Here is a 12,014-nt window from a genome sequence, read left to right on the forward strand (position 1 = left end):
CAATGGTATCAAGTGGAAATACAGGATAAAATTTTGGTCGATCCTGTTCTACAGCAAATTTTACACGTAGTGCACTGTAGGAAGTATCAGTTCTCCCCACCAACCCTTGTGCTACTTATGGTATTTAATGAATTAGGCAACAGTAAACTCTGATTGCTACATTAAAGCAAGTGAAAATTGAGTTTAAAATGGTGTGTTGTACGCAAGATGACTCTCGGCCAACACAACAGAATGCAGAAATGAGCAATGATGTTAAAAGTAATCACAATGCCCTGTAGAATCAATAGTTGAATGTTGGTCATGCTTCGAAGATTGAGGTTTGATGTTTGTAGGGTAATTCTGTGTGAATGAGTATAGCACTGTTGAAAATCTGCAAAGGCTTAAATGCTAAGAAAGAGTTGGAGACAAGTTGAGACTCAAAACATTACACTGAGCAATCAATATTTCAATGCAGACTTGGTTACAGTCATATAATGATGCTAACTGCACTTGCACTGTTGGCTTTTTATCCTTCAATTCATGCATTGTTGTGTACCTTTTTGCAGAAAAGGGCCGTTGAAGATAGCAGAAGCCCACATCTGTAATGTAACATTGTGTATTCACTTTTCTTGTTCTATGCAATTTCAAAGCCTTCAGTTGTTTATTGTCTTCTGCAATCCTCTAAAGTTTTGAAATAAGTGCAACCATAAAGTCAAATAATACCACCCTGCATTCACTTCATTCCATTCTGCCTTCCTTTGAAGCTTTCAAAAGATCATGATTGGAGCTTGTGCCCAGAGCACATCCCTGTCCATAAATTACTTTTAAAAGAGAAAATAGTGTTGGTATCTTAAAATGCAAATTGCAAAACTACCCTTTTGATAAAGATTAGCTGCTGATATCACACGCCTAATGTATTAATTTCTGAATAAGGGTCCCAACCCAAAATGTCAGCTTTCCTGCTCCTCTGCTGCCTGGCGTGTTGTGTTTCTCCAGCTCCACACTGTGTTGTCTCTGACTCCAGCATCTGCAATTCTTGCTATCTCATTCGGATGGTATTTGCTCTTTGGAAGCAGACATCAATCATGGGGAATATAGTGATTACATGCTCGCAGCATAACACTTTACACATAAGAGCTGATTTCAGGAACTGAGGTCAAAGAGTTCACCTCTTTGAATATACAATACACACATCTACCACACAAACATACAAGTATCTTCCAAATAAATCATATAAAAAGAGTTTTTGCCCTTTTTCAAGAGAAAATATAATTCAAGAGCAAATATAATTACAAGAAACACCTTTTTTAATAATACATTTCTTGGATTTTTTTGCCTTGTTGAAATCAACAGATAATTTACGGTGTGGACGTAAGACATTCAAGCTAATCCCACAATGTTATTGCAATCGCTACCCAAAATGAATGCTATGCTCTGGGATGGCATTGCACACAATTGTGTTTAAACACTAGTTTCACAAAGGGTGATGAAGTAGCTGCTCTCTTTCAAGTTTGATTCATAATTTATAGAAGCAGCTAACTCATAATCAATATCCTGTTATGCCCAATTTTAATAACAGCATACTCGCATGTTTAGCTGAAGCATATATGAAAGAGAAGATGATGTGAAATTGTTGCTATCATATTTACAGCTTCAATCTAACTTGACTGTTCATGTTCCTATGACACATGAATAATTTCCAGTCTTATTTTAATGAGATAGGTTTGCTCTTAGGAAAAGATAAAGAGAAATATTCTTCTTTGCCTTTTATTTTCGGTGAAAAACTTGGATGATAAAGCAGTGTGACTGTGTGCATTTTTCTCCAGTTGTTAATTTTACTGTGAAAAAAAATACAAAACCAGAGAGCACAGTTTTATATATTTTGGAACTTTTTTCTCCATACAATTATTAAATAAAGGCTTTCAGAGATTAATTTTTTATAAATGAATTGTTTTAAAAGTGAGTAAGAGTTTTTTTCCTGCACTCCAAGTGACTCACATTGTCTTCTGTATTTAGTTGGGCAATACAAATTTTGGACCTCCTGAGTTCAGTGGATTCTTTTTTACAATACTCTAATAAAATTAAATCCAGACTCTTTCTGAATTTAAATGTTAGAATTATTTACATATTGAAAAAAGGATAAATATTAACTTGGATCATTAACTAAGCTACAGTCTAACATCAAGTCACTGAGACTAATTCTGATATTGGACACATTCCCTTACAGTACACCACTTCTATACAATCAAGAACATGTTATATGTAGTAACAAGACAAATATTTGTGGAATTGTCCAAATGTGTGTAAGAGACTGTGTATGTGTGCGTGTGTATCTGTGTTTGTACATCCATCAGAATTTCTATTTTCAATATGTCAGTGCAAATATAGGTGCCAGCTGTGGCTAGTTGATCAACACCAAGATGACATAAAATTTCAGAAGCCAATGTTAGCCCTGAAAAACATGAACGGTTATTTCAAAGACGCATGAAATATGGGCACATATGAAATTAGTCTAGAAATTTCTCTCCTTCACCTATCAGACTGGCATGATGCAAATGTTAATTATTCATAATCATAGAATTTACCTTATAGTTAGCCCACAGATCAAGACATGATGTGAAGAAATTTCAGGTGGATAGTCTGGGAATCATATACCGAAAGTATCTTTCCTGTTTACTCCTCCCTCCTCTCCATCATTGGCTCCCCACCCCCTGCCCAACACATCATGCATTTGACGCTTTATGTTATATCTCAAATGTGCTCCAACATCACTATGAAAGCTGTAGTAGCATTATTTTTCACCTGTTCACTGGCATCCCTAACAGCTACCTTTATAAACTGGTTTTGGACTTCTTGCTGATGTTTGTGTGCTGTTTTGCAAAGCTTTTACCAAACTGGGCTGCCTTGAGCAATTGCACTCTTCCTGACTCCAGAATCCAGACTTGATTTGGACCACCACCAACTTCACCCACCCCACTTTCCATTGTCTATTTTGTAATGCGTGGTTAGCGACTCAAGATTCAGTTTGTTGAAATGTACAAGTTGTCTCTGTGGGAACAACAGTGTTAGCAAGTCACACAAGTAATTGTCGTGAGAGTTGAGTCCCAGTTGCAGGTTGGCCTTGAGTCTGTTCGCTGTGGTGTGCACTATCCCGTATATGATCAAAATCAGAAGTTGCTGGAAAGCTCAGCAGGTCTGGCAGTATCTGTGAAGAGAAAATCAGAGTCAACATTTTGGCCCTTCTGAGGAAGGGTCACTGGACCAGAAACGTTGACTCTGATTTTCTCTTCATAGATGCTGCCAGACCCACTGAGCTTTTCCAGCAACTTTTGATTTTGTTCCTGATTTACAGTATCCACAGTTCTTTTGGTTTTTATCCTGTACACGATCTTGGTTACAGAACCCGGAAACGCACCTTGATCAAATCCTATCCCAAAGTTCTGTCACTGCACTGGGTTTCTCCAAAATATAAATTGAAGGTGTCAGATAGTTGAAACTTCTTTTAAAAAAATTCAATTTTATCATGCTTCAAAACAATCTTGATTTTTGGGAAAAAAAAAAACAAGCAACAGCAAACAATCTTGGAACTGCACTGGAAGAAAGTCTGAAGTCTGTCTATAAATATCCTTCTGGTGTGCGGTGAACCAATCCTCATTCCCTTGGCAGACATGAAACATTCTCCAGAGATTCTACAGCATGTAATTGTAACATCACTTTGCAATAACAAAATTAACTAAAAAGAAATGATATTTGCTGTTTGCTGGATAAAAATGATTGTCTTAAATCAAAAATATTCTTGGACTTGAAAAATATGCCAGCAGCAAAATTTTTAAGGTTCAGCCAAGCTGACATTGTATGTCAATAAGTCTGACCTGGGGAATCAAACATTCTTTACATTGTGGCTCAATAAAAACCTAGCCCAGTGGCCACCATGCAGTCATTGTTGTTTGTCATAAATATGCCATTCTTGTGTGGTCTGGCATACATGTGACTGCAGACCCCCAGCAATGCCTTTGACTCTTAGCTGCCATGGAGACAATTAGGGATGGACAATAAATGCTAGCCTAACCAGAAATGCCCGTATCCCATGAATATTTTTTAAAAAGAGAATGAATGTTCTAAGGATGGAAGGAGCAAGGTAAACAGAAATGGGAATGGGAAAAGTAAAGAGATGTTCAGAAGACATGAGAATGAAGAAATTATAAAAAAAAACCCTGCTCTCCAAAAGCAAAAGAGTAAAACTAAAACTAGCAAAAATAAAGGAAACACATTAGAGAGTATGGGCTAAATTTGTTGACCTCTGTTTGGAAAGTTGTAAAATCTTTAATTGAAAGATATGTTGCTGGGTGTTGAGCTTCAATGAAACGTTGTAGGAAGCTGAGGCCAAAGGAGTCTGTGAAGTCAATGGGCTTGCAGTGAACAGACCTTGATAACCCCAGAACCTTCACTGCTTTTGCAGAATAATGTGCTAGGTGGCAAAATCTGTGTGAAGCACTTTAATTTGATCATGCATTTGCCTGAAATAAAGCTCCTTTATTCATGAACAGATTATTCAGAAGGCAAGATTTACTTTCATAATTAATCCTGCAATATCATGTGGAAGATCATGGGTATAATACAGTAACCAGTTTTCCTTCAATGTTGTTTGGGAAAATGTTCATGAAACATGCCATTGATTCCATTCCCAGTTTTCTTTTCAGTAAAGGTCAGATATGAATAATGAACATGAAGGTCTCATTAGGCACTGCAAAAAAAAGTTTTACAATCTATCATTTGCTAAAATGTATATGAATAAAACATATCAAGGCTGTCAAAAGCTCAGGTACTTTAACTTTTCAAATAGATGAATGACAGACCGATGTGACAGGATTTAAGCCTCAAGGTGGAACTGATGTTTCAGGCATAAAATGGCCTTTCAGTTATTGGTGAGTAATATTGTATTTACCTATGAAAAGAGGCGAATGAGGGCTAAGGAGTTAATAACTATTGTATTTGTCATTTAAGGAACACAACTGGTGATTAATGTGATGGATGTGGTCTAATTTCTGCTAAAAGATGCATTTGCTATATTGGCTCTGCCTTTTCTGTACATGCTCAGTACACATACTGGAATTACGTACAAACCACACTGTGGAACAGTAAAATAAGGATCCTATGCTGGTTTTAGCATCCTTTTATTGAAATTAGAAGTGCACAATGCCTAACTTGCCACATGTAAACCTGCCTAGCAAGCAATGCCATCAGGAATTAGCAAGTGCCTGCAGAAGTATTGAAGTGTTTATTCTTCCAAACAGGTTAGTCAGTGGTTTGCCTGTTTGGTTCCTAGTTAATTATTTTTTGGCTACTTTCCCAATTGAAAAGTAGCTTCAAAAGTTTTTTTTGGGAACAAATATCAATAATTGGTCTGTTTAGCCTGGTATTACGCCTTGATTGATATGGAAAAGATTTTATAAATGCCAAGTGAATCCAAGATTCTGCATGGTTAGAATAGATGTGCAGCTATTGTTCAGCAGTTCTGTGCTTGAGCACATCGATGTTGGATGGCCATTTTAGGCACTGTAAGCCCCACTCCCCCCTCCACGTTATTGCCATGACTTCAAGTCCATTTTGTTAGGTGACATAGTCCATGGCATCTCAAGGTAACTGTGAATGTTGGGAGAAGCTTTTGTGAAGTAAGGAATCCTCTGAGAAGTATGTTTAACAGATTTTAATGTGAAATGTTACACTCATTAATATTGATGTCAAGTGGTAATTTCAGCATATTTCTAATGTGGTAATTAATCAAGGGCCCTGTATGTCTTTAAAAATCCATTAACTTCATCAATATTGTAGAAGTATTCAGATGTATTGGAGTACTTTACCCATTTGATACAATTCTCTACTGCATTCAACATTATTGAGAATCCACCTTTAATGTGTTATCAGAACACCCTGCTTCCACCTTCACATTGATTTTTAAAGTCCAAAACTCAGTTGTGCTTCTATGCATTCTCCCATTTTAGGTCGATCTCATGGGTCTATGATAATTGTGATGTTTTAACAGGTGGACAGCAAGCCAGATCATATCACTCTTCTTATCGCTATATCTGTTTTGTTGTAAAATTACAATAATAAATAAGCCTCAAAATTTCCCCATTTGGTTTTTAACCAGACTTTGTGAATAACCAATTCCAGATACTAAATTTATAGCTTAAACAAAAACAATTAACACTTTATGATTAATACAGTCACCTTACCAATAGAATAATCTAATTAATAATTATGGTGGATTTAAACCCACTCTTTAATCATAGCCCCACTCTCTCACAGACACAGTTAATGGATAAAGTAAAAGAAAAAATTATGTAACTGGCCAGCTCACTTAAGCAGATTCAATGATGTGTAGCATCATAGTTATAAGGGATTGTATCTTGCCTAATTTCTGAAGAGACCAATCAATATAAATACCTTGCAATAGATACTGAGGAGTAGTCATAATTATTATAACTGGGATTCTAATCTCTGAACTTCTAACCAGTTGATAATAGAGGATAACCAGAGAATAACCCTGCTTTATCTTCTGACCAAAACACAGTTCAAACTTTGGTTTCTGTTACTGCGTTTCCAACATCCTCTTTGTTAGATGGGTTGGAACCAGCATCCCTGTGATAGTCCTTCTTAACATCCAAGCATCCGCAAGACTTGAGCATAATACATTTCTGACACTGAAACATCTACAGTGCTCTTTGAACAATAATCAACCTGCAATTAACTTTGATGCCAGGCCTCATAAAATAAATATCAGTTAGTTTGCCCTTCCCTTTTTTTTTAAAAAAAAGCTCAAAGCGCAAAGGCCACCTTCACCTCTCAACTCTCAATTCTCAGTTCCAAACTAATACTGAAAAATAAAGAAAACTGTGGGGTTTCCAACACTGGGAAGTCTTTGCAATGCTAATAAAACTGTCAGAACAAACAGGCAAGCAATTAACACCCACTTAAAACTCTCAGCCACTCCAAAACAGTTAGTGCACACAGTCCCATTCACAAATGTATAAACATCTCCCATTGACCTGACACTATTAGTGGACGTGGAGTTTAGCCAAACATCCATTGTAGCTCAGGAGAAAATAAACTGAATAGATAGCAACCTGGCTAACCAAATGGTTGGCTAGATGGGCAGGTAGAAACTGATAGGTCAGGGCTAGGGAGATGCTGCAGTGAGTAGAGGTGTGACTATGAACCTATGGGCATCAGTATCCAACCACATTACAGTGAGGGCCAGATCAGTCCTGTGGTTGGATGTTGATGCCCATAGGTTCATAGTCACACCTCTACTCACTGCAGCATCACCCTCGCTGTCAATGGTACTAGTAAAGTGATCAATTTGTGACCTTGCAGTTAATTTGTTTTTTATGAAACAGGCCTTGCAGACGTTCTGGAGAGTGGAAAGTCAGGATTTTTAAAATACTGAATGCTAGCGAGTAAATTATGCGAGTGCACAAAGGGGCAAGTGAATGAAGTTGGGGAGATTGCTGTGTGACACAAGATGGAAAATCATGCAGATGCAAGGAGAGAACAGTTAAAGTGAAGGACAGGTAAAGGGTATTTTAATTATCTTTTAGAGAGCTCACTGACCTCTGTTGCACCCATTGCAATATTCCATGTCTTTGCCTTACCTGGAGGACTTTCTATCCAATGAGGGAAACAGAAATTACTGCTGGCAGCTTGAAACACTGCCTCAATGGACCTGTTATGGAAATATACACCACATGTATACCCCAGCCTTTCACCCCAACCTGTAGTGATGGAACATCTTCCCATTAAGTGTTGCTGTCTGCAGTTTTTTTTTTAACATGGTGCCAGACATCTGAATTTTAGCAGAGGCCTTTGGTTGCCAGCTTTCAGATGTGACTGGATTTCTAGTCTGACATGTCCATTTATGTGTTATGGGTTGGACTCAGAATGCTATTGTGCTTCCTTTTTTTTAGTGGCTCATCTGTTATTATGTTGTTAGATAACAGGAGTGCTTTGGTTTAATAAAATAGAAATACGTGAGTATTTCAAACATATCAATAATTGTTTACATAATGTTTAATTGATTAGTAAAACAGAAATTGGAACTGTAAAAGAATCTCAGACCTTTTTTAGATGAACCTATGGGAGGATTTCAGTGATGAATGACTGGCTGCATATTTTATAGACATTTGTTTGATGTGAATTGTGCACCGTCTTGTCAAGAGCTCTTTAATTGGTTCATTTATAATTGACTAAATAAATCATTAAGTGAATCAAAAATAGGACACAGAACAGGCTGGTTTGCACTTGTATTTTATAAACAAATGATAAATGTTATGGTTAGGTATTCAGTGGAATGCCAGTAATTTAGATATGGAAGACCTTGAAATAAAATCTGGAGGACCATCTGTAAAACCCACAAGTGAGCTTGGCTTGAGTTGGCCCGAGGACTTTTCCTCATTCTGCGTCAGAGATGCTGGTGTGAAGCCAGGAGCAATGCAGACACCAATGTGAAATACTGAATAACCATGCTAGAATATAATAATTGCCGTGGGTTTAAAAGCTTACGTTAATCTCGTTCTTTTGTCTGATCAGTCTGAATTCATCCTGCCTTTTCACTTTACATTAAAATACCCTTTGTGGTGACCAGTGAACACATTTCTTATGTTGAGATCATGCTCTGTGCAGATATTGGATGTTGCAGGTCTGTATTGTTACAACATGCTTTCTGATTTGAATAATCATGATTTCAAGTCCATTGGTAAGAATCCAGTGTGTTTTTGAAGGAAATACACAATAGGATTATAGGAATGATGCAAATAAAATGCAGCAGATACTGGAAATCTGAAACAAGTTCAGAAAATGCTGGACAAATGCTAGTCTAGCAGCATTTGTGGAGAGAGAAACAGAGTTAACACATCGAGCCCAGTGTGACTCTTAGTGAGTAATACCGAACAGGAAATGTTAACAATGTTTCTTCCGTCACAAATGCTACCAGACCTGGTAAAGTTCTCTAGAATTATAAAGGATGCCTTTCTATGCTAGAGACAGTCTGGAGGTTGCAGTGGGTAGTCGGACATATTTTATCATTAGTTGCTTCTGATTCAAGCCCAGCACCCAATGGGACGAAAATATCATGTGTGATGGCTATTATGGTCCAACAAATGTAAAACAGGCTGACAATTCATTATCATCGATTCCGTTACTATGGTACACATTAGAATCACATTAGAAGAAACTAGGTCCCTGCAGTGGCTTGTGCTCTAACCTGATTTGGGAGAGCCAATGGCTAACCAACTCCATTATTATTGTACCTTGTGTTTTGTTTTGTGCCGCTTGGTACAATTTTTTTTCAATAGCTGGACTTAATGATGTTAATTAATGTATCCATACCTGTGTAGAAGGGAATTTGTAGGACTACCTGAATGTTTGTTTGAAAATACAATAAAACTACTGCAATGGAAATGTCTGCATTTTTACATTAGCTAAATAACAACATGTTGTCATGTTGACCACTAAGTAATCAATGGGTTTTCTCTAGAAAGAACTATGGATAGATAATAACGAAAAGATTCAGAAAATGCACTGTTGGGATATCATCTATTGTTTTCAAACTACTTTACAATTTTTTTTCGCATCTCCTGAAATGTGACCTGAGCTTTATTAAATACAGGATGACACACCAGCTTAAAACTGAAGCTATCCGTATTAAGTTTTGAGCAATCAAAATTGTGTTGCTGTTAATTCTGTGCTTTTTGTGGAGTTTGCAATGGAGGTCAGACATCATTGTGTAATCATGAACTACGCAGAAGTTACTTAGAGAATCCAATGCAATATCTGGCAATGTCTAAATATTAACAAAGTAGGAGCGAATGAATTTTGATCTAATGGCATTTAAAGGAATGTTTGCTACTTTATTTAATGTTCAGTACCAATCCGGACAAAGAAGGCTGCAACTTGGATCCTTGGTTTTTGTTAGGTTGGCATATTTCAGAAAGACATAGCAATACTCAAAGTCCACAATTAACAAAGTATGTAGACAACAGGAGATGGAACTACTACCTTTTTGCCAGTGACCGTTGATTTTAAGAAGTTGACATGTCGACATTGGTTGAGAACAATTTTGGCTCGGATGTTGCACTGTAGTTAAATACCTTATTGATGCCAATATCAATAATACTTGGGTTTGTTACCATTGGCCTGCTGGAACTCCTGAAACTGAGCCACAGCAGAGTCATCAGTTTCAAACAAGGACAGGGGAAGAAGGAAAGTGAAGGAAACAAAATGAAATGTTGCATTTTGACTTTCTTCTGGTAATACATTTTGAAGATAAAATATGAACTATTGAACGTTTGTCATCAGTGTAGTAACAAGGGGTGAAGGACAGATGTGTTTCCTTTCCTTTTCCGCCAATCCTTTTTTGAAAATAAATGACTTAACACATGGTATCTCGTTATTAGTTGAAGTATGATATTCGTTCTGCATATGCAGGTTAAGTGTACATAGAGATGTAAATACATTCGGTTATTACTGTTTCACCAATAAACTAACGAGTGTGTAAATTTGCCGCTAAACTGCACCTAGAAATTCTGGTGTGAATAAACATGATTACAATCCTGATTTATTATTAGAGAAAACAAGGTCTCAGATTCTCCAGCATCTGCAGTTAGTACTATCCGTGATTTATTATTCTTCTCTTTGCAGTCTGTTCTCAGTACTCCAGGGGAGTATTTGCCATCTTTGGGATGTATGACAAGAGGTCTGTGCATACACTGACATCGTTCTGTGGAGCGCTGCACATATCTTTGATCACACCAAGCTTCCCAACAGAGGGCGAGAGTCAATTTGTGCTCCAACTGCGGCCATCTTTGAGAGGGGCACTGCTGAGCCTGCTTGATCACTATGAGTGGACTAAATTTGTCTTCCTTTATGATACTGACAGAGGTGAGTTTAACTCCTTCACAGTTCTTGAAAATGTAACTCCTACTTGGCATTGAGCCTGTCAGTTTTTGAAACACTCAGTGAATGCTGCAGCCAAAGAAAGGATGTGTAAGATCTGGGGTTGTTGAAATTATTTTTTTTCTCCATTTAAATTAAGTTGGGAGATATTTCTTTCAAGTTTATTGGCAATTTCTTTATTGGGGCCAGATTAAGGTATGTGTACTTGTTATAACTAGGTAGCTATTTGAAGGAAAACATTTGATTCAAATGAGGTTGTTGTCCCAGAAAGCAAAGCAGGGATGGGAACTCAGAAGCTCACCTTGAACTTTAATATGGAACATTTGTTTGTTCATAAAAATTAATAACTTAACAACCATGATTCACATCTGTACGTCATTAAATAGTGCCAAACAGTAGATGCCCTGTTTGTCTTTATTTTAAATTACAAGTTCAAAGTGATTTTTCTTTCCAAATGAGCAAGTTCCATTTTGAGGAATGAAAACAACTTTTGCATATTTATCCTCATTTAATTTTCATCTTTTGAAGTAATTTTATTGTTGCATGGATTTTAAAATTACATTTTAAAATGTAACATGAACTGTTTATCTATGGAAATTGCTGAAGGTATTCTGACTGGGGATTTATTGGCCCCAAAATGTGTGTTGATGTTTATTTAGGTTATAGCTCCTGTAGAGAGCGGAGTGTGGATTCGGGTGATTGTTGATCAGTAAAGCAATTACTCCAAATGCTGGATCCTGACGCAAATTGCAGGATGATATTGCCACCTGCTGGCCATGAAAATAGAGCACACATCTTTTTGTCGGAGCCGTAGCGATACTCTTAGGTAGAACACAACTGCGTTTCTCCTCATGTTTTCTCCCTCATTGTGATGAAATTAATATTGATTATTTTCATGTAAACAACAAAATCTGATTCAGAGAAAATACTTTCTCCTTGGAACACTTAACCAAGCCAGAAGAAGACTTTTACTGAATATAGGAAATTTTAACCTGGATTTGATGTGCACATTATTAGGAGTAAATTAAGACCATTTAAGAGAGGAAACTGGTAGAAATAAATATCTTCTGTTTCCTGGTATT

General features: G+C 37.0%; 1 protein-coding gene and 1 long non-coding RNA gene across 14 annotated transcripts in view; one reads left to right on the top strand and one right to left on the bottom strand.

The window, feature by feature from the left end:
* LOC125453697 (glutamate receptor 4) overlaps positions 1 to 12,014 on the top strand; it is a 225,062-nt gene that overhangs the window by 10,543 nt on the left and 202,505 nt on the right. For all 13 annotated transcript variants that reach the window (XR_009445847.1, XR_007247817.2, XR_007247818.2 and 10 more), the window contains exon 3: positions 10,678 to 10,917. Coding sequence is in view for 10 of the 13 variants with exons in the window: in XM_048533576.2 (XP_048389533.1) it covers positions 10,678 to 10,917 (240 nt within the window). In the remaining 3 variants the exon portion in view is untranslated. The remainder of the gene's footprint in view (positions 1 to 10,677; positions 10,918 to 12,014) is intronic.
* Positions 4,613 to 12,014, bottom strand: part of LOC125453698 (uncharacterized) — a 74,267-nt gene continuing 66,865 nt past the window's right edge. Inside the window, exon 3 of the long non-coding RNA XR_007247819.2 lies at positions 4,613 to 4,723. This is a non-coding gene — a long non-coding RNA (uncharacterized LOC125453698). The remainder of the gene's footprint in view (positions 4,724 to 12,014) is intronic.

Source organism: Stegostoma tigrinum, chromosome 6 (assembly GCF_030684315.1).
Source record: "Stegostoma tigrinum isolate sSteTig4 chromosome 6, sSteTig4.hap1, whole genome shotgun sequence".
NCBI classification, from domain to species: domain Eukaryota; kingdom Metazoa; phylum Chordata; class Chondrichthyes; order Orectolobiformes; family Stegostomatidae; genus Stegostoma; species Stegostoma tigrinum.